We start from the raw sequence: 23,534 nt of genomic DNA, 5'->3' as shown, positions 1-23,534 counted from the left end.
GTTCAATGTTAGTTCTCTTCCTATAATCCTTTGCTCTTTCTATTCAACATGACTCTTTCCCACCTTTATCTCTCCTTCTGTCCTTCTCTCCTTCTGTGTTACTTTCTGCCTCCTATACCTCCATCTTTCTCCCTGTCCTAGCAGACCAGTTAATTGCCTCCAAAGTTCACTCTGTCTCTGGGCTAATGCAATTTAAGTAGGGTCGGAGCCCTTCATCAGTCCAGCGCTGGCATTTCATTAAGTCTTCTTGGGCGTTTGCTTGCAACCAAGTGGGGGTTTCGCACCACCAGCTCATCATTAGTAATTAATACACTGATAGGATTAGCTGCAGCATGACGCTGGTGGCAAGTGGAAGCCCTGGTGTTGTCGGTTGGAGAGGGCGTGTGTGATATGGACTCCAGCACTACCTGAGATGAGGGGAAGTTTATTAGGTAGTAATTACGTGTGTGGTGGAAGAATGTATGTGCTTGTTTAACTTGCATATTTGCGTTGCGCTATTACACGAACATTTGTGAACAAGTGCTATGACCCCACACCCATTTAACTTAACATGAGAGCTATTTTTCACAAAAGTTCACTTTTCTAGTTAATTTCTCGACATTTAAGTTTTTATTAGTTTTACCATTTTGACATCATACAAAAAAGCAAATAGTACAAATATGGCATAGCTAAATAAAAATGGAAAATATAATAGACAACTGTATAAACAAAAAGTTAAAACAAAACCTGGCACCCCAACAGTCCTTCAACTTCTGTAACCAGTACCCTGTACCCTCTCTAACATGTTGCACCTTTAATGTATGCCAGAAAATTATGCCAGATTTGGCTAGTTTTACTTTGACATTTATTTACCCTGGCAATCTCTGTCATACCTTTAATCCACTCTGTACACTCTGGTCTATGTGAGCTCTCCCAGTTCCATAAAATAAGGCTGGATTCTACAATAAAACCTGTTACTGCCAGCCCAAACTCTGCTTTAGTAAGCCCTGTTGGCATAAACGATTTATCCCCAAAAAGACACATCTGTGGGGATTCTGGTAGAGATTGTTTCAGTACCTCTTTCCAAAAGAACAGTACCAAGGAACACTCCCACGAAACATGTAGGAATGTGCCCATTTCCTTGTTACACTTTCAACATTTATTATCTTGGGTTAAGCCCATTTTAAACAATTCCAGGGGGGTAAAATAATATCTACAGTATGTACAATTTTATCAAGGAATAACCTAATTTATGCATCCCCCTGTATCTCACCCTACATTTGAAATCAAGTCCTGTCATAAATCTTCCCTAATCTCACTATCAAGATCCCTTTGCCAGATTTATCTAAGGCTTTTGCAAATTCTAGTCTGAGAATTTAAGATTTTTTAAAATAAAATATTGATGCAGAATGTAATAAACCAGGAGAATTTAAAAAGTCTTGAACCATTTTTTCCTCTTCCTGTTCCACCTTTAGCCCTTTAGCTCCTCAGCTGTAAATACTTCCAGAAATCCCCTTTATCAGATAGATCTTTCAGTTCCTTAAATTACATGAAGTATCTCTATAGAGGTCATTGATAAAATGTATTCCTTTTGCCCATCATTTATCCTATAAAAAAGATCTTTTCCCGAACAGATTGAGGGGTTATTTCGTATGGAAGAGTATCTCAGTTTATACTGCGATATTCCCAAAATTATGTGTTCTCTTGCCCATGCCCATTGGGAGTGTTGTAAAACACCATTTTGCAGTATTCTTCTGTGATAATAGTTCTATAACGTTAGATGGAGCTGCAAGTACATTTTCCACCTTTACCCACCCAGGGTTGGAATCATAATTTGCCCAATGTCTTGCTAATTTATTCATTTAAAATGCTGTGTTATATAATATCATGTTTGGGAGAGCCAGTCCTCCATTATCTCTCGAGGCGAAAATTTCTTTCAGACTGATCCTGAAAGGCTTCCCTTTCGCAGTCCGATACGTTTTTTTTCTCGTTTCAGAGATACTCCTTAATCAGGTGATAATATTGTTTACAGATTCCCTCAGAAATGGTTATTGGCATCATCATAGAGATGTAATTAAACTGTGGAGTAGCAACAATCTTAATAGTATTCATTTTTTGCCCATAAATAGAGGTTTATTAATTTCCATTTATCCAGATTTGCCTTTATTTTAGAATTAGTTGGAACATATTAATAGAAATTATTTTCTAATTCTGAGGCCAAACACAAGTTAATACCTAAATACTTTATTCCAACTGGAATCCAATTAGACTGGATTTGGGTGATTAAATATTTGCAAGCACACTGTTGATATCAGCATAGCTTCCGATTTTTATTTAGCCTGATATTTCAGAAAAAAGATTCAATTGTAGATAAAACTTTAGGGATTGAGGAGACAGGGTCCTCGATAAGTAATACTTTTCCTCTTTTTTGTAGTATCCTATTGAAACCTCTTCCACAGAAAGATCTTCCACAGAATACCTGCTTTTGCATCATTTTTTCATGGATCTGCACTTGCAGATACGTGCATGTGTATGCACTTGAATTAATATCAGTGCTAGCTTGTGAAGGCTTTCCCATGCATGACGGGGGGTGCTCTCCGCAGTGTTAATTACATCATTATGGTCGGGATGGATCTCCATCTGCTCTACCATTACTCCTGTCCCATTCTGGGCTGACCCACACTGTGCCTCAGAATTAGACACACACAAGCTAAATGGCCCTGCTAAATTATGAAGATATTAGATATGGGAGGCTATTTTCAAACACATGTATTCACACAGTGAGAAGAATGAAGAAGGGTTAGAGAGAAAGGAAACGATGAACTGAGGTAGACAGAGAAAGAGAGAGAAAATAGCAATATGAGAAATGAGACAGTAAAAGATTTTGAAAAATGAGAAGCAGGGAAAGCAACAGAGGGAATTTGCAGATATAATGATAGAGTAGAGGAAGTTAACTTTCTCTATCTGGCCAGAGTTTCAGTGTGCTTGTCGTCAGCTATTGTTAGAAGTTGATAAGATTTTTATGAAGCATGATAAGACGTTGATGGATTCCACCATGGATCATGCAGACAGATCAGGAAAAGGGAGGACAAGAATTTTAACAGTGGTCATCAAAAGCACCCAGTCATGTCAGTGGCCTTTTTCTATCTCCATAGTTCGGATTTTCTTTTGTTTTCCAGGATTGGCTTTGTATATCAAATGTTGCCATAAATTGTAATGCACTGTAATACTGCAAGCCATGATAAATACAAAACTTACTGCTAGGGATGTTCCAAGCTTATATGCTAGATATGTATCTCTGCTGAACAAGGCATCGCAATTTTACATTAAAAGTGATGTGAAAACAGAAGTATAATTCAGCAAAAATATTCTTGGAAAGGTAATGTTGAGAATGAATGTTTGTATGACTACAGCTGGGTGCAATCACTTTGGAGAAATTGAAAATGATGCAAGGGAGAAATACAAATACAGTCAAAGTGACCCTGAACAGACTGCTAGGTAAAATCTTTTTATAAGCCCCTCATTGAGCCGTAGTGCAAGGCAGTATCAAACCAGATCCAAACAGTCAAATCAAACACACTAAAGGGAAAGTTTTTGCAGTTCCACACTACAAATATTTTTGGTTTCAGCTTCATTTTGCAGTGAGGTCCATAGGGACAGATCAAAACCGGATGGTGAATGCGTGTAAATATGGGTACTTTTCATTTCCCCCATAAGCCAGATGTAGACCTGCTATACAAAGGCCTTATGGATAAAAAGATATTCATGAATAATCTTCCAAGTGAACAGAGCAGACAGACCAAGCTTACAGGATATGATTGTGAGTGGGAGCGTTTAAGTGATTAATAACCTTGAGCACTTCATGTTACAGTATCTGAGTTGTAATAATATTAGGAGGAAGCATATGAATGTGATAAATTTGGAAATAACAATAAAGTGGCAGCTAGTGAGTAACTGTACACTGTTTATGAGATTGATACTTTGTAGTTGGTTATGATTGTGCTTTAAAATATTACATTATGTTTTAGAGGACCTCTTATGAGTGTCTTTGCTATATTCCAGAGAGTGATCTGGGTTTCTTCGTTTCAATTTATCTCTATGTTTTATGGACCAGGTTAGTTTTATGCAAACCGGCTCCCCTAGATGTGTTTTTAACTTACTGTTAAGTTGTTGGCTGAGTCCATTTCAACTGCACAGTGACCCCTTATTTTTACTAATTTGTAAGCACTGATTCAACAACATGGAAGTGCTTAAGATTAGTAATAAAATTACTACAATTATACATTTTATCTATCATTGAAAAGAATTTCATATTTTTTCTTTCTTTTTTAAATTGTTGCCAGAAAAAAACAGCCCTCGAAAATCACTGTTTAACTCTAGGCACTTTGTCTAGTTAAAGACCAATTCCCCATTAGGATTATAATTCGATACTTCTTATACCATGATTCTACTGCTTTTTTTGGCTTTTTACCTAGTGCTCTGTGTGTTGTTTAGGTTCTGCTTATGGAGTACCTTGATGTGAAGAACAGCCGGAATGCCACAGAGCCGTCGGCTCAACTCTCCTATGCCAGCACCGGCAGTGAGTTTGCTGCCTTCTTTGCGAAGAAAAAACCACAGCGTGCGAAGCAGTCGCTCTTCAAGTAAGGATCACGCCTTTTGCTCTATGGTTTATGCAAGTCCAAAAATAAAAAAAATAAATAAATTAATGAATTAATATTATTATTAGTTATTAACAGACTTGTAAAATTTAAATATCTCAAAAGACTAAAAGTATACTTCACCTTACATTATTCTGTTTAACATCTCATACCCATCATTCCTGTTGCATTCTGTATTGCATTGTTGTGTTGTGTGACCACTTGTTGAACTTTTGGTGTGTTTTGTAGGTTTGAATCATCTTCCCATGCCATCAGCATGAGTGCCTACCTGAGAGAGCAGAGGCGAGAACTCTACAGCAAGAGTGGAGAATTACAAGGTGAGGAGGGGGATGGAGGGATGAACTGGGTCTGGAGAGAGAGACTCTTGAACAGCTGGAATGGAGAAAGGTGGACAGATGTGAGATGAAGGGAGAGAAGAAGAGGAGAAGGTGTAAAAAGTATTGACAGAAAAGTGTGAAAAATGTGACAGAGAAAGAAGAATAAATTGGACAAGGTTTACAGTGTGTGGGGATGAAGCAGGAGAGAGGGCGGCAAGAGCGGCATGAACGCAGAGTAAAGGTTAAGGTTGAGTGGAAGGATGAAAAGAGGGAGAAGGGTTAGAGGTGTATGGGTTGACTTAGAAAGAAGACCTGAATAGAGAACATGGAGACCCACAGGCTTACTGAACAGACAGAAAGAATGGGTATTTACAGATAGATACATGAGTAAGAAGATTATGAAGAGATGGCAAACAGGTGTGTATCTTGGAAACAGACAACGTAGAGGAGATGAAGGTGATTTGGTTACGTGTGGCTAAGATGGAGGCAGGGGTGTGGAAGGACCCAGCCATAGAGTGTAGAATAGATTTTTGCTGATGGAGAGTTGGAATGGAGAGCATGAGAGAGAAGTGACAAAAGGTGCTGCGGCGATAGGAAGGGGCAAATCGAGAAGTTACACTTAGGAAAAGAGAGGCAGATAACAGGAATGTGGACGGTAATGGAGAGAGACATGGACGAGAGGCAGAGAGCACAGTGACTTTGCAGAATCCTCCAACTGGGAGAGGCCTTGAAAACCTCTCACTCACACTCACACTCACAGACAAACAAACAAACACACACACACACACACACACACACACACACACACAGACACACACAGACACACACAGACGCATCCAAAAAATAGCACAGACCCTGGAGAGTCTGTGTTGTTCTGTTGCTCCTACTTCTTCTGTCTCTCTCCGTTTCTCTGCCTATGACCTTGAGGTTTCAATCAGTGGTGCCTGACAGCGTTGTTTTTCTGGTACTATTCCTTTTTTAACACCAAGCTCCTGGTTGACATTGTTTGGATAAAATAAAAAAAGGTAAGAAATGGAGAGATTGAATTGTAGAGACTACTCCATAACGTGCAAAAATGATCCTTTGACAATATCTGCATAAGTAATTATGACTATTGAAGGTAAACTATTTAAATAACATAGTATTAATTAGGCTTCTGTGGGTTTCTAACTTAAAATCAACCAAAGAATGGCTACTTGACTAATAACTCCAGAAGATATTTCAGTGCAGGCTATAGTTCTTTTCTTTTGACAAGAAATGCCACTCATATAGTAGGTAGTCTATAAATGTATGCAAAACCACCACCACCACGACCACGAAAAGAACAGCACTGATTAACTGTGGATAAAGGAATACCCCAAATAGTCTTCAAATAAGAGCTCACTTTTTTCTTCTTCCATCTGTCGGCGCTTCAGAAAGAAGGGGGAAAAAATATTTTTTTTGACTGGCTGAATGCCTCCGAGCGTTTATAAGAAGATGAGATTTCTCTGGGCTTTCATTTCACCTGTCACAATGCGTTACACTGGCCACAAGCCTGGGCTGGGGCCTGAATGGCTGCAAAGAGATTGAAGGAGTAAGAAATCATTTAGAAAGTGAAATAAGTCGACTGTGATAGAGGGAGGGGAAAGATGGATGGAGGGAAGGAGGGAGGGAAAGGAAGGTTAAAAGTCATTGTTTTCATCAGGGTCCAGCGAAGAAGCCATTAAGAGATTTCTGAAGGAAGAAATTAGAAAAATATGTATTGAGACGGTGTCGAAAGGGACTTTTTCTCTCTCTTCGAATTAAACTTACTGTAGGGAGGAAGGGAGAGGAAAAGAGTTAGCAATGAGAGATTGAGTTGATGAGTTCTTCTGGCTACCGGATTACTCTACACTTAAAGTTTAGTCATGTGTGTCTCTTAGTCTCTCTACTTCGAGTTGCCTAAACTCTTTTTTCTCAACGGTCTGCTTCAAGTCAATATAGTTATTAACTCAAATGCCCACCAACATAGCCTAGGAAATAAGAGTTTGATTGTTCATTTTAAATCCAGCTATGCACCGTTAACAAATGCATAAGAATGGTCATGTACTGAATAAAATACAAAGTCACAACTACAAATGATTCTGTAGTTTGTGCAGAAGCTGCTACTATACTGGCTGCATTTAGCGCTTTTTCGGGCCATACTGGCAGATGTTTTGTAAGTAAAGATCAGAGCAGCCGTATTTGCATAGAATTTGTAATGATTTTGTAACCTATCCACACTCACATATCTCTAATGGGTTTGAAATTAATCTGTAATATCTGTAATTTATGTCTCCCGAGCGTTGTAAGGACCCGCCATATATCATTACACACATGCACACAGCATCATGGGCGCATATTCACATGCCTCACATACACATGCAAACACGCAGGGGGACTTAATTGCTTGCCTTCTCTACTGAAGCATGTCTCGTATGCTTCAATTAATCCAACGCTTCAGCTAAAGACTTTATTACAGCTCCATCTGTAGCCACATCTGGACTCTGTCTTCTGAATGCATGAAGTGAGATTACCAGCTAGAGTTTGTACAGTATACTGTGTTCATATAAACAGCACATCCTCAGCCTTCTGTCCAAATGTGTATTTACTGTATGTAGGTGTGTTTGTATCCTTGGCAAACCACTACTTTAGAATCACAGAACCTAATCCAGATTCAATCACATTCCCTATGAATAAATGATGAGAACAACAATTTTCCAGCTATAGATGTGTTACCAAGCCCCCATATTCCTCTGCATGTCTCCCAACCACTAGACTTTTACATCCTCGCCCTCTGCTTTTTTATTGCCTCTCTTTCGTGTGTGTGTAGGCAGCGGATGACTTGGAGTGCCCCAGTGGTCATCGGGGAGGTGAAGTGTGAATACATCTCAATAACTACTGCAGTCTCGCACCACACCAAGCCAGTAATGCATAGACAGCGTTTTTTTGATTTTTCTCCTCTTTGTGTCGTGGCCGTTCAGTGTGTTTCGTGCGATATTGCCTTGCCCCAGGGCTCGTTTGAAGTGAACCCCCCCCTGACAGTGGTACACAAAGCCTGGCTTTCACCACAGGCTTAGACAAACACACACTTCAAACTTCCCCCTTCCCCTGCAGGCACATACGTATATTCCCATTTCCAACTTACCCCCACCTCTGACCTCCCATCACTCCTAAGATGTATTCATAATCAACTTGGTTCCAAATCTATTTCACACATTCCCTGTTTTCCCTTTTGATATTCAAATAGACTTGTTCACAGGGTGTCTGGCAAATAAAAAGAACACTCTAACTGAGTCCCCTATACATGCAATCTAGTCACAAACAGCTCCTCTTCTACCCACCCCTTAATACCTGATGCTCATTCTGAGGTGCAGTAAAAAAGCCTATGCTGTTTTAGGGGCTTCTTGTTTATGTATAATAGCATCATGTTCCAATGAGAGAGTGAGTAACAGGGAAAGGGGGAGGAGGAAGAGACTAACTGCTGGGGGCAACCAGAAGTTGTGTTCCCTGTCAAGCTGATTTGTATACCCCAGTAGGGAGGGGAGGGAGGCAGAAGAGGTGCAAATGGAAAAATGTCTAGTGGGAGACATGGGGGTGGGGGTAATGGTGGGTGGGATATCAGGGGTGTGGCTGGCAGATGTTAATAGCCACGTGTTCTCAGAAGCGTGTGTGTGTGTATGTGTTTGTAAGGTGAAGTAGCACAAACAGCCTGTTCCTGCCAAGTGATGTGTGGTGTTACACACTGGGATTGTGATTGCTGGAGGTCGAATGTATTATGTTTTGGGAAAAGCCAGTTTTTAGAAACACTTGGACCTTTCAGAAGGATGTTGGGGTCATCAAACAACATACTAAAATCCCACCTTTCTAATTTGGATAGCTCCTCAGGAATACTAACTCATGTTTTCCAGGTTCAGCCTTACTCTCAGGCAAATAGCCATGTCAGATCAGTTCCTCCTTCTTAGGTCACACTCAAAAAGGACCTTAAATCCATTTTTACAGTAAAATCACTGAGTAGTCTTTCCAATTATTATTTTTTCCAATCTTTCATTCTCTTCAATTGTTTTTCAGGGGTTAATATGGTTGTTCACTCATCTTGTGGAATGATCAATACTTGACTTCCACTGACCTTGCAATTATGAGTTATCATATTCACAAATGCAACCTTAGATAGAATTGAACTTTATCTGTAAAAAAGTCAATAATTATTGTAGGATAATGACACTGGACTGTCAAAGACACCTGCATAGCCGCGATTCATTCCCCTGTCTCTTTTTTATTTCCTTTTTCTTTCTCATAAATTGATGCTCCGTTATGATTTGATGTTTCATGCTCAACTCTCTTTTTTGGTGTTAAATTTCTCCGTACACCGTTTGTAAATGTCAGTCAAATGATTTAAATAAATCCAGCATATATAATATCATCGTTATCATAGTTAGTCAAGAAAGACTACATGAAATGTGTACTAGCACCACTTTTTTTCCAGGGTGCTTGGTTCTCCTGTACGAGCAAAGATAATTCTACTTGACCATGGAGATGGATTTCTTTTTTAACTGATTTATAAACTAGAAGTACTCAGGCTATAATAAACTTTAAATGAGGTTTTATATGCTGTAAAATAAGAAGTATTTCCTATTTTCAATAAATCTAATATCCTTTTTTTCCCCAACATTTGTCTACATTTTTCTTCTTCATTGTGCAACAGATTAAATTTTATATGCATCAATCATATAAAGGAAGTTTCACTTATAATTCATACCTTTGAAGTAAGTTTCTGATGAACTTCTGGAAAATTTAGGGAAGTATGTTCAGGGAGGTATATTTTACATACATTATAGGAACCTTTTCTCAAATTTTAAGACAATACTGTTTTTCATTGACTTTTCCAAACTGCAAATGGAAGACTAAAGGAAGAAGGATTAGCATGTTAATAGTCTTCTCTGTATGCAAAATCTCATCATTCTGTTTTTAAAAGTGTACTTCAAATGGCCATTATTCCTAGTAGAACATTACCACGAAGCTGAGTGATGTAGGAAAGGCATATGTCACATCGATGACTGATGAGAGCTTTCATACTGGCTAGATATGTGTGTGTTTGTGTGTGTGTGTGTGTGTGTGTGTGTGTGTGTGTATGCTACATAAAGTATGTATGCCAAGTTATGTCATAAATAGCATGTACAACATGCTGTAATTGAATTGACATGTTGTAACAAAGTCTATACTTTTGTATACGACAGGAATTTCACTAGAAAATGATGTTTCCCCTCTTGTTCTGGTGCCAGACCTTTATTAATCGCTTTGTTCCAGCAAAGACATAACTGGGTTTGTAGATAAAATGCAAGGTGCCTTTGTTACCTGACAGGCTATTACTATGAAAAGCTTGTATTTGTGTTCAGCATGAAAGCAAATATGGAGCAGCTCGGAATATTGTGGAAAACAGGCACACATACACACACTACCGCAAATGTCTTGGCTGTATGTCTTATCTTCGACTCATCATGTTCAATTTCTGCATAGATTTCAGCAAAGTTGATGATAATGGTTAAAACAACATCACAGATGTGGTTCCCCTACTCTCCTCCTCCAAGACATACACACTCATAAATGCACAGTGTTGGATTCTCATCTGCTGTGGGACTAGTTATTAAATTACAGTAGCTCTGGTGCTGAAATTAAAGTGGAGCATGGAGACAGTGTGGAAAATGCACTGTGGCTTGTAATAATATCAGGTTTTTATTGTAGTTTACCTCACCAAACCCCTGGATAGGAAACTAATGGATAGAAGCATTGTAATGGGAAAGATATTGCAGACATTTATTTAAACACTGATATTAGAGCTGCCAGCATTTGACTCACTGTTGTTATGTCATATGTTTGTGGACCTAGTAAAACGAAGCACTTTACTGAATCTTTACGGAACTGATACTGGTACATTGCAAAAAAAATTTTCAGCTCATTCAGTTGTTGTGGCTCTCCATTTTCAAATAAAATGTTAATCACAGATGATTATCCAAACACAAGCCAGCAACACCTGCTGGAATAAATCTTGGTATGAGCCCAGCAGTAAAACTGGATGTCAACCAAAATTACTCTAGCATTAACCAAAAGATTTCCACATGAAACACTGCATACATGTCTTTTTCATGCATGCAGTGATGGGTTGAAACTAAAACAGCTGAGAAATGACAAAGCTGGTTCAGACATGGTGAGTGTCTGCAAACTATAACACTATTGTTTCATAATCATGATGTAAACTTTTTAGGGAGAACTTCTGCTTTGTCTCACTAAGACCTATTGAGATAAAACATAAACATGTATAAAATTAGAGTCGTGAGATTTTTACATGACATGAAGATTAAGACTCACGCCTTGGCGTGGTGACAAACTGATAAGCCAGACATTAAATACAGTGAGAAAATAGAGGCATGAAGAAAAGAAACAATAGGGGGATGCAGAGGACAACAGAAGGAGAATAGAACAAGGTAATAATAGTTTACACAGTGCAGACATTTAATCAGACAGAAAGAGCTTGGTGTATTTTTCCAACCTGAGGCTAATTTTAATCAGCATTGGTCTTGTCATTATTGGCGGCTTTGACTGTTACCTCTGTGTTTACTTTTAATCTCAGACCTGCTGATTGGAGAAGATGGAGGGATGAACAAATGGAAAAGGGAGGGAGGGTGGGAATGAAGGGTGGAAGAAGGGCATGTGGGACTTGAGGCGGTAGAGACCTTGGCACCTGCACCAAAGCAGCTACACTGGTAGCCTGACAGATAAACACACACCTCTTGCTTTCCCAGCGTGCACCAGGTTCTTCCGGTAAAGAGGAGGGTGTACAGTGTGCTGGCATATTCCCTGCTGGGCGCAATCAAAGATGGGATGACACTTGCTTTTGCTGGCCGAATAGTTCTCCCGGTCATAATAAACACACACACACACATTTGTGCACTCAGTCACTCATACGTAAATCTTTTTTATGGTTGACATATTCAAGAGACTAATACAGTAAAGGATGTTTTTAAACCCTTGATGATTGCAGTGAGCACGGTGATGCTGGTTTTCCTCAGAATGTAGCAAAATTATACTAGGTACAACAGTTTCTGTGATAGGTGCAGTTAAATCAAACCTTATTGACTTACCTCTTATGAGGATGATCCTAGTGCTTTATAAAGTTTCTATCAACAGTTTCGGCTTTCTGTTTTCTTCACATTATTCGTGGTGTTGGAGCACAATCAGTATAGTTTAAGATACAATGGCTGGTCTTGATGCCATTTATTCTCATAAGGTATGAAAAAGAAATTTTATGGACTGGCCTATCCCAGCATGCATTGGGCAGAGGTGGATACGTGGTACACCTTCAAGAGGTTACAAATCTAAGTGGTGCTTGAAGTTTAATGATGTAGTGACTACTTCTGGGTCGTGTGACACAGCTAAAATGATGGCTTCCAAAATTTTTGGACTCCATTCCCTCAAAGGACAGTTTAACTCTATGCAAAAGCACTGCTTGGGTTTACTCTGCTTCTATGATCAAAGACACTGATTGCAGTGGTTCCACTGAAATGAATTGATTTCACTGAAATTTTGCTTTTATAATAGGAATGTGACCCTAAAACAGGGCTAACACCTATGTACAGACAGCCAAACACATTCATATCCAATGGCAGTTGACTTTCTAGTTCACCAAACTGGCATTTATTTTACTGTGTGACTTTTTTGGACTCCAGACATCTGCCAGCATGAAATATTGAGTCAAACAGTCACTGTTTCAATGTGTTAGATAAATAATTGATCTCATTACACATCTTATTCTGCTCAAATCTCGTGTTCAGATTGTATCTACAGGTTTTGAAAATGTATTTACCATCAGTACTGTATATTAGTGGTTCTAGCTTCTCAGCTTACAAAAAATGGCAGCAGATCTCATTTGAATCTCAGAGGTGAGATTGTGTAAGACAAAAATTAATATGAATCTGGTGTCTGCAACTCAGTGTCATTTTAGCATCAGAACTAATAGGCTATACAGTTTTCACTGTGTTGTACAAACACAGTTGTGATGAAAATGAAAACCCTATACAAAGCCAATTTTCTAACATTGCCACCATCCAGTTGGCAGATGGAAACTGTATTGACATTGCTGTAGTTTGAAAGACAAACAACATAAATTTCCAACTGTTCAAAGCCCCCCCCCCAAAAAAAAATGTCCCATGTTTAGGATGACACTCCCTCATTTCTCAAAAGACACACTCTGCACAATTAATATTCATCCTGCTACTGGAGTGAATTGTTGTCATACCGCCACTGACAGATGTGCATTCATTAAACTCAAGACCACAGAGACACATTGTATGCCACAGTGACACTTTTAATAATTAATCCAACTCAATTTACACCTGAATTTATTTATCATATCATTTATTTATACCATTTATTCTCAACTGAGGGGAGGATTTTGTGTCCTGGTTGCTGGAGCAGCGGATACCATCATATCAAATTAATTTTAATAATAGAAGGCTCTCATTAAGACCCAATCAGACATGAAGACAGTCTGAGTGAAATGGGATGCAAGGAATTGACCAGGGATTCATACATTATTGACACAGAAACCGATCTGATCACCTGGTTTCAACTCTGTGAATATGCTGCCAACTGCCAGTTTAATTTCTTTGCAAGCATGTACACACACACACACACACACACACACACACACACACACACACACACACACACACACACACACACACACACACACACACTTAAATATATCTGATATGTACTTGCAGAATATTACCTGAATTGATCACTCCCAAACTAATTTTCATAGCATAACAGCTACAGACAAATGAGGCCATTGAGGGTGAAAATTGGATTATTCTGTATGTTTCTTTCTATTTGCATAATTTAACTTGAAATGTACAGTGCTGGCTAACGGCACAGATTGGGGAACTCAATCAAACAAAGAGCACTGCCTCACTCTATTTGGTTATAACACACAATTTCTGTCCATACAAAGGTGTAGAAATTGCAGAAAGCTACCTGTCAAATTTCAACTTGAACAGTTATGGTTGTATTTGAAAGATTATGTCCAAGCATAATTTTTTGAGCGTGTTTGTTGTTTTGATGTCAAAGTCTGCTTGTGCTATCTTTACCAGTACAGCCAATTGTTTTCAGCTTTGTGATACTACATTGTGTGTTTCTGTGTGAGGGACATGACTGTGAGTCAATTACACCAATCACCCAGTTGCTCTCCTGCCAGTCTCAATCAGAATCTAGACGGATTGATTACAGGTGTCTTTGATCCTCTTGAGCTGACCTTTTTGGTAACATGCAGAGACAAACCCAGCCTGGCACATTGGCTATAAATGAGAGATTACAAGTGTGACCACAATGTGTACATGGCTTTTGTATTGAGACATATGAACCAAAAAAATAACACAGTTTATAAACATTTAGGATATTTATGTTTGAAGGATGGATTTTTACTCATGCTGTCTGTACAGATGAGAGATATAGACAAATTTAAAACTGTTGAATTGATATCCATGTGTGATAATCTTTTCTAACATATTCAAAATCTTGTGGTAAAAGCTGTTTAACCATTTGAAATATCAATTTAACTTGACTAAAATAATAGTTAATTGTTAACAGTATCTCAATATGAGAATCTTGTCATGGTGCAATTTTATTGAGACATAATAGTGAACAAGCAAGTGTTCTACAGAAGAAAATATGAAATAAGTTAAAATCAAGAAAAAGCAAGGAAGCAAGTAAATTTCAAGGTGCTTTTTAGATTTATGCACATCGAAGCTACATATCACTGAGATATCATCCATTTCTATATATATATATATATATGATAGTACATGTAAATACATACACCATCAAATAGGGAATTAAAAGTATTTGGACTAACAGATTCAAACCACTTGTAAATGAGGGATTATGACTGTTCCTTTGCTTGTCCGTCTGGATTTCCTGGTCTCGTCCTCTCTCACACACTCGCGGATGCATACAGAAACACGCTGGTCCCAGGAGACGTCGGAGTGTGTTAAAGAAGGCATCACACGTTCATTCTCTGCCTGCCTAAATCTGGGCAGGACTGGAATTCATCACAGGATCAAACCCGTGTCTCATCAAACTCAAGAAAGTGTAGCTAATGCAATTTCACTAAGTCACTGCTTGACTTGATTGCATGTGGGATGGAAGCGCATGCTAAGGCATCACAAGGGGCTGGATGGGTGTCACTGTATGAGTGTGTGTGAGTACATGGTAGCCATGTAGTTTTGGTTAATCCATTTGTTTTAAAGATCTCTGTGTTCGTACACAACTCGCAAGTTTGTGTGTGTGTGCAAGTTGTTTATTAAGAGCCATTCTACCATATATCTATTTCACCAGTACCTGTCTGTACCCCTTTAATCTATGGATGTTTTTTATTGATAGAAGTCGTTTGTTTTGTCCGCTCAGGTGTATGTGTTGCAGACGGAGCAGTGGTCCTCAAGGGGGATTTCAGGCAGATTTTGCCACATTAGAGTGTGTCACTTCTTCCTCTCCAGCTTCCAGTTGCCGTCCCACTGAGCACCACACCTCCACACACCCCTCCCAGTAATCCTGGATCAGACCACACACCAAGGGACATAAATGCAGATAGACTCTCATCCAAACAACACTAACGAATCCTTAAGCACACACATGCAAACACGCAAGCTCTCGCAAACAAAGTAGCACTTTTACACATTGTGTGGAGAGAAGGCTGGCAGCAGTTTGGTGGCATCCTGACCTGAAACCGGAGCCACCATATCACATCTAGACAACCCTGAAGGATTGCATGCATATTAATGCCAGGCTATTTAATATTCATCAGTACCATGACCCGTTGGCAGCTGGTCCCAGACCCCATGGATCAATGAGGTCCCTTCCTCGCTCCTTTGTTTGACACGGATGCAGATGTTTAGAGCATGAAATTAAATTGGTCACTGTCATTGGGAATACATGCACGGTCTTCAGTTTGTGTGTGTTTGAGCGTATATGTGTGTGCGTGCTTTGTATAGTAGCTGGATAGTCGTGGCTCTCAGAGCAAACAAGTAACGCCAACTTCCCCAGAATCTTGGACATGTTGATGTTATTCATGGGAATTTATGTGTTTGCAAGTTGATGACGATGAAACAAAAGTTTACCCAGCTCTCTCCATGTTGATGATCAAGGAGAGGGAGAGGGAGAGAGAGAGAGAGAAAGAGAGAGAGAGAGAGAGAGATAGAAAGAGATAGAAAGAGAGAGAGAGAGAGAGAGAGAGAAAGAGAGAGAGAGAGATAGAAAGAGAGAGAAAGAGAGAGAGAGAGAGAGAGAGAGAGAGAGAGAGAGAGAGATAGAAAGAGAGAGAGAGAGAGAGAGAGAGAGAGAGATAGAAAGAGAGAGAGAGAGAGATAGAAAGAGAGAGAAAGAAAGAGAATGTGAGGGAGCGGGGGAGGATGAGCAACAGAGTGCGTTGGCATCTGCTTTGTTTAGGAGCCTGTAATTGAGTCTTAATTGAATTGGCACCAAAGGAGGAATGAATGGATGGAGAGGGAGAGAGAGAGAAAGAGAGAGTTGGAGTGAATTGGACCTCATCTCTCTCTCCACTTAGCAACGCGAATGTGGGCTTACCGTGCAGGCGAATTTCATGGCAACAGATCAGAATCAGAAACCCTTGATTTGAAAGTTTTGGATGGAATGAAAGCTTCCCTTGTCATTTTAATGAAAATACAGAGAGTGTTGTCTCCCCTACTTTTCACATGAAACTTGTTCCATTAGAAATGTGTTATGGAGCCCAGCACAGGGAAGAATGGGTTCATATGCATTTGAATGCAAGGCTAGGCAGGCAGCTGGGGTAATGCGGAACAGGCTATGGCACTATGGTTGGGTGTCTTTGTGTTATATTATACTAGCTTTGCAAGGCCATATTGGACATGGAAATGAAACACAGGAAAACAGCAGAGCAAGGCTTTGTGCCAAACTGAAATCTCACCATTTCAAATCAAACACATCCACATACACACACACACACACACACACACACACACACACACACACACACACACACACACACACACACACACACACACACACACACACATCTATCAAAGGAGGGTGGATCACCATCTTGTTTGATTTCTGTCCAGTGTTTCCACTTACTTTCTACACTTGACACCAGATAACACTTCTTTTCAACTGACCAGAATGTGTCAGGAAAGTGCAGTCGGCACGTTGAGGTTATTATTCCTACAGAGTCCTAAGATCTTGAAATCAAACTTGTTTTTAAAGGTTTTGCCGTGCACAGAGTTTAATTCTTAATGTTTCAGACTCCCCTGGTTTTGAATCTAGAAGGTTGTTTATTTCATTATCTGGTTTCTCCAGTCTCCTAGTAGAATTTTTACTTCGTGCCATGACAGTTCAGCATAAACCTAAATCAAGAAATTCTAATGAATAACATTGTCTTGACAGCATAAAGACAGAAATGCCACCGCCTCGCTTCTCTCCTATCCTATTCTTATTCATCAACCTATCACAGTTTTCTTGTGAACATTGTATGAACCTATGGGAAACGTGTGCATGAATTCATGCATAGTATTTTTTCAAAACTTTTATACATACACACACACACACAAATACACAGACAATTATTTTGCTCTGCAGTTTGCTGTATTGACAACAAGCCGCAATTTCTTCTCCATCAATTATATCGATTACTTCAGGATGAATAGAGGTAATGAGCTTCGGTGTTCTTCCTTTCCCCTATGATCTCCCCTCTTCCCCTGTCTGTAGTTCCCCCTTTTTGTTACATGGCAATGATTTTCTGATTAACCCCATTAGCTCTGGGGTTTACCCATGCGGTGAAGCAGGGGTATGGATGAGTGTGAGCATGTGGGATGCATTTAGATTTTTGATGGTGAGCCACGCTGTCTGAATGATGTATTTATTATAGCTCAAGGTGTAGGTGCAGAATGAATTAAGATTTATTTTAAATGTCGAGTAATAAGGACACACAGCATGTGTCCTTTAACAAGGACACATGCTGTGTGTCCTTTAACAAGACGCCAAATCCCAACCAACCCCCCTGGGTTGGTGATGATTATTGAAGTTTTGAGGCTGAGTGGGCCAGTTGAAAACAGATCCTCAGAACCACCTGAATCTTTGTAATGTCATATGATCTGTAAATATCCATTGCACATACTGTGCAGTGTAAGTAACCCTCACACAACACTAGTATGCATACATGTCTATTTTGACACGTTTGATTGAGTCACTTCACGTTTCCTCTGCTCTAGGTGGCGCTGATGACAACTTGATTGAAGGAGGAGAAATGAAGTTTGTGTGTAAACCAGGAGCGAGAAACATCACTGTCATCTTCCAGCCTCTTCTCAGGTACAGCACCGAGTTATACACTTCACACCCAGCCGAGAACAGATTTGAATGTGGTTTCAGGATGTGTTATTGGTTTTTCAGAAATGTGATCAGCAACACAAAACGTTATGAAGTATATACGTAGTTCCTAATCTGCAATGAGAATTTGTGATGTTCTCAGTTGTTGGTATGAGACTGCCTACTGTATGAGTACCTGCTCATATACTAGTGTGATGACCATGGACTTAGTGGAGTCACAAGAAAAGATACTGTACATTCAACTTTCTTTTGCAAATTATATTATGTAAGTAAATAAGTCATGGCACTCTAAATACCAAAGATGGTGTAATATTAATACTAAATTACTATCCTGGTGTAGACAAGAGCTTCACAATGCTGCTTTCAGCAGACATAACACCAGGACAGTCTGATGCACGAAACTTCTGATTTCCAACTATATATGACTTTAGATGATCAAACTGATTGAAAGTTAATAAATGACAAAACCTGGTGTTTTTACTGGAGTAATTTGGGTAGGGATTCCATTCATTTAAAGTATGCGTTAAAGGGCCTCTAGTGACCGGGATGCCCAGGCCACAAGACATATGAACCCAGGGAAATGACTCAATACCAGTAAAATGTAAACTGATTATATTACAGAACCTCTTAGTGCCTATCTATTGATTTCATCCTTTTTAAATGTTTAGTGGGATATCACAAATCAAACATGATGTAATATACTGTACCCTCAGTTCAAAATGTTTTGTTGATACCATCCAGGAATTGGGATCTACTACCACCCTTGCTTTTATTTCCAATCAAATTTGAGTATTCTGAAGGGTTATCTTTGTGGTAATGTTCTGTATGTCTGGTAGTTTCCTATACAGCGCTGTGGCCCCAGTAGAGTAGTGTAAATCTAATAGTGAACCAATTTCATTGAATTGGCATCCATGCAGTGATACATTACCTTCTTGGATCCATTAAACAGAGATGTTTCCTATTGCCACAATATGGTGCTTCACATACATCTCTACAGTTTTAACACAATGGTGCATATTTTTAATGCATAGAAGCAGGATAAGAGTTCCTTTTTGGGAAACACTTTGTTTATCCCATACAGTTACATAAAGTTGGCTGGTTAACAGATGTTTTGACTGTAAAAGCATCTTGAATAACCAGCCAGTGGAGAGCTATAGCTGCAGGTCAAATGGGTAATACCTGTATTGTGACATAGCTAACTTGCAATGCTGTTTGACTCTACAACATTTTTTAAGCTTATAGTCAGTGAGTGCAAATAAACCTGTAAAAAAACAAAAAAAAACAATAGACATCTGTACAGACAGTAGAAAACAGATGTTTGTTTAGATTTTTTTTTAAGTATACAGGCAATTAAATGATGTGTTTACCCTGGCCACTAAATGTTATGACCTACTAAGAAATATGGAATCACAGAACATTAGCCTAAGCTAAATTAAACTTCATCTATCAGATGCCTTTTTTTTCTCCCTTCAGTAGTTTTTTTGACCTTTCTCTCAGTGTCTCTTTATCCCCCTCTAACACCCTTTCGTTTTCTCTCTGACGCACAAACACGTTATGTTCAACCCCTGTTCACTGTGGGTCTGGCCAAGCTTTTGTCTGAACAAATGACCAAAAATAAAACGGTGAATAGCTCTCTGCCTACCTCCCCCATTTTGTCTGTAATAGTTCATATCAATCACACCAAACTGCCTTGCACACAGGGCTCTCTTCTCTCTCTCCCTCCCTCCGACCTGCCCTCTCTAGACTTCTAGTGCCAATGGAGCGCTGTTGCTTGCAGATGGTTTTCTAATGGCAAAGCTCTGGCACTCCGCTGATGGATCACTACACCTCCTGCAGCCAGCCATGCAACTCATGGCAGCTTTAATGACAAAAGCAGTTGGGGGTTGCGGCACAGGAAATCAGTGGTGTGTGTGGCAATGTGTAGGCGTATGCGGCAACAGGGTCTTAATGTTTAATTGCAAATGGTTTTTGCATGTTGTGGTATTTTTTTTTTCTCCCCCTAAATCAAGTGTACTGTATATCGATGTTGTGCGTCTGTGGCCTATATCACAAAGTCATTACCATTTCATCTTATGTCATATTAAGCACTCCAATCATGGTTCAGATGATTTTGTATGTTATTGGCTTGCAAAAAAGACAACACCTCTTTCATGTGAACATGCTAGTAGCTGGATTAGTAAAACCCAGAGTTAACTGAACCGACTGATAATGAGCTTCATGATATTAGTCGTCCAAGATTGCAAGTGTACCTCTTATTGAAACCAAGTAACTTAGAGAATCAGGCTAACTTAAACTTGCTTTGTGATACAGGCATATTGTCATGGAACAGTGTTGCACCTCTTTGTGCATGCAGTTACTTTGGGTGTGTTGTATCCCAATACAATATTTATAAAAATACAACACAGCTGGTTGCTTTTCACAGTTCATTCAGATATTAGCAAAAAGAAAGTGAAACAAATATGCTCACTTATGAAGTGAGTGCTATGTCTTGAAGTAATCCTTCACATTTTTGTGAGTGATCGCACTGTGTGCCATACAAAATAACACTGGTTAAACAAGACGTAAAGTGCATGGATTTGAACTTCAGTTCTCTCATCCTCCCATAGCCATCTGACAGTGTAACAACGTTTGGCTGCTTACCAAAACTTTTGTTCATTTAAGACTACTGTAGACAGCACAATTTCTCAGTGGCCACAAGTTATCTAACTGAGTTACTGTAGCGAGTCGATTCCTCTCTCAATCTCATTCCGCTCGCATAATTATTTTCTCTGACAGTTAACATTTTTCAGACTGTCTGTCTGGGCTCATCATCTGTGACAGATGTAATTCATGGCGGTTTGACAGATTTTCTCCCTGGTTCATTTCTGCAGTAAAGATGTCAGGAGATGCTAAGAACTCGTTTTCATTAGTAATGAATTTATTTCCTCTGTGGCAACAGAACATCTTACAAGAGCCTTCAGAAACACCTGCAGGTTAAACTGGACTAACCAAACAATTTTAAGGCTGATTAACTCTGAAAGGGTCACTATAGACACACCTGAAAACACTCACTAGCCTAGCAACATAATAAGGCTACAAATAACCCCTTATGCAACACTCTGTAAATGACCGTAGTTACCCTGGTGCTCTATCCATTCAAGAAGAATATCTGTTGTAATGAATGAACACGTAATTGTCTACTCCTAAAATATAAGACAACCCTCATTTTTTTAAACCTAAGTTTCAGAAAAGAGATAATGTCTTATATTAGGGCAAATGCGGTATCCTTTCTCTCCAGAGCGGTAGAACTCTCAGCCCAGTTCATTTGGTTTAGGTGCGTGCAAAAATGCTTAGGTGTTGTGCCGAAGTCTTATAATGTCGGGGAAAAGTCTCTCTTTGAAGGCCTCGGGCTCCCCCAGGAAGAGCTGGAGGAGGTGGCTCGGAAGGAGGACGTCTGGGCTACCTTGGTTAGCCTGATGCCACTACAACTTAGACCTGGCTAAATGCTAGAAAATGCTAGATGGACTATAATGAGAAAATGACTTGTGTGGAGGAGACTCTTCTAATGTAGTTAATTCTAAAGTTTGCCTTTCTGTCTATATTTATATTGACCTAGTGCATATGCTATTCTAAAGCAATTTAAGCACTTTACATTTGTTATAATGCAACCAGATGTGTCAGGGTGTGTACAGTATGTCTTTAAAGATGCACACACAAATATGGGGCAGACATAGGGGAGTGTTTGTGCATGTAGCAGCCAATTTAGTTTGACTTGTGGGGTCTCCTGCTGACATTTGGGTGGTATTTACACCCCTTGCTCCGGATGAGGTTGGCATTTTGAAAAGCTTCAGCAGGCCCCTAATCTCTTCCCTGTTCACCATACACAGAATAACCAGGCACGGCCATGCCTCCAGATGTCTGCTATATTTGTGGCTGTGTGGCTGTTGGTATGTGTTTTTGGGTGTGTATGTACATTTACACATGCAGTTCACACCATATGAACAATGTTTAATTAGAGCCAAAGCAATCGCTCTCTCTCTCTCTCACACACTCTCTCTCTCTCACACACACACACACACACACACACACACACACACACACACACACACACACACAGAGAGAGAGAGAGACTTCTTCCACTATCCCCATGGAGACACTCATTGACATAATGCATTCTGTAGCCCCTTACCCTAACCTTAGCCATCACAAATAAATGCATAACCCCAAACCAAACCTAATTCTACCCCTAACCCTAAAACCAAGTCTTATACCTCAAAAAGCAGTCTCTACCTGTGGGGACCTCAATTTTGTCCCTAAAGTGACGCAAGTTCCCCTGGGTTGCGGTGCATTCAGGTTTATGTCCGCACCAGTATATAAGAACAAGTCGTATTCAAACAAGTCGAGTGATTGCCCCAATCATTGTCCGTTCAAGCCAGAAGTCCAGCAGAGTTGCTGTGTTCCCATATCTGGGCAGTTAAGTTGGAGAGTAAGACATTATCATAATCAGTAGGAACGATGGCCAGATATGGGAAAAATAACACACAGATTTTAAGAAAACCTAAAAAGTCATCAACTTGCTTGCTGAACGTCTTAAAGTAATAGTGACAGTTTTGTGCTGGCTATTTTCCATTCTAACTGAATTCATTTTGCTTTTAATCTAGCTGCTTTTTACTAGTTCTGACTCCAAATAGACTTTTGGCTGGAACTTAGAATTACCTGTGGGGGTGTTTCGTTTGAACAATTCAGTCGTCTTACAAAACTGTTTACTGTGTCTTATCAGAATTTTACTGAAAGCAATTTTGTATGTGTATTTGTGAGTTGATGTTATTTGTCTGTGCATTTGTGTACCTAAACATAAACTAAGTTTAGAATTATCCCTCGGGTCCTCAGATAATGTCAGACTGGTGGGTGTACTAGATTGAACACTTCACAGTGTTTAACAGTCGATTGAGTACAGATCTCTCTGTGTTCACACACAGCATTAGCTTATTAAAGGTCCTTATGTTGATGTGCAGATACTTGGATGCATACAAGGTCTACTTGAAGTTGGTCCTACTGTAAGTGTCCATGGTTGAGTGAAAAAGTGCAAGGGGAGAGAAAAAAGTCAGAAGGTTGGAGATGGACAGAGAGTGCTCGAGGGAAGACGAGAGGGAAGGAGAATGGAACAAGTGATCAAAGGAATAAGGAGCGG

General features: G+C 39.5%; 1 protein-coding gene across 9 annotated transcripts in view; it reads left to right on the top strand.

The window, feature by feature from the left end:
* exoc4 (exocyst complex component 4) overlaps nucleotides 1–23,534 on the top strand; it is a 117,937-nt gene that overhangs the window by 26,459 nt on the left and 67,944 nt on the right. For 8 of the 9 annotated variants that reach the window (XM_040146317.1, XM_040146294.1, XM_040146299.1 and 5 more), the window contains 3 exons: nucleotides 4,474–4,619; nucleotides 4,866–4,954; nucleotides 18,250–18,346. In XM_040146317.1, coding sequence (XP_040002251.1) covers nucleotides 4,474–4,619; nucleotides 4,866–4,954; nucleotides 18,250–18,346 — 332 coding nt within the window. Of the gene's footprint in view, nucleotides 1–4,473; nucleotides 4,620–4,865; nucleotides 4,955–7,784; nucleotides 8,470–18,249; nucleotides 18,347–23,534 lie in introns of those variants that run through there. The other variant, XM_040146343.1, reaches the window with a different exon arrangement.

Source organism: Xiphias gladius, chromosome 2 (genome assembly GCF_016859285.1).
Source record: "Xiphias gladius isolate SHS-SW01 ecotype Sanya breed wild chromosome 2, ASM1685928v1, whole genome shotgun sequence".
Lineage (NCBI taxonomy): Eukaryota > Metazoa > Chordata > Actinopteri > Istiophoriformes > Xiphiidae > Xiphias > Xiphias gladius.
Note: the sequence above shows the minus strand (reverse complement) of the source record. Positions and strands in the feature narration are given on the sequence as shown.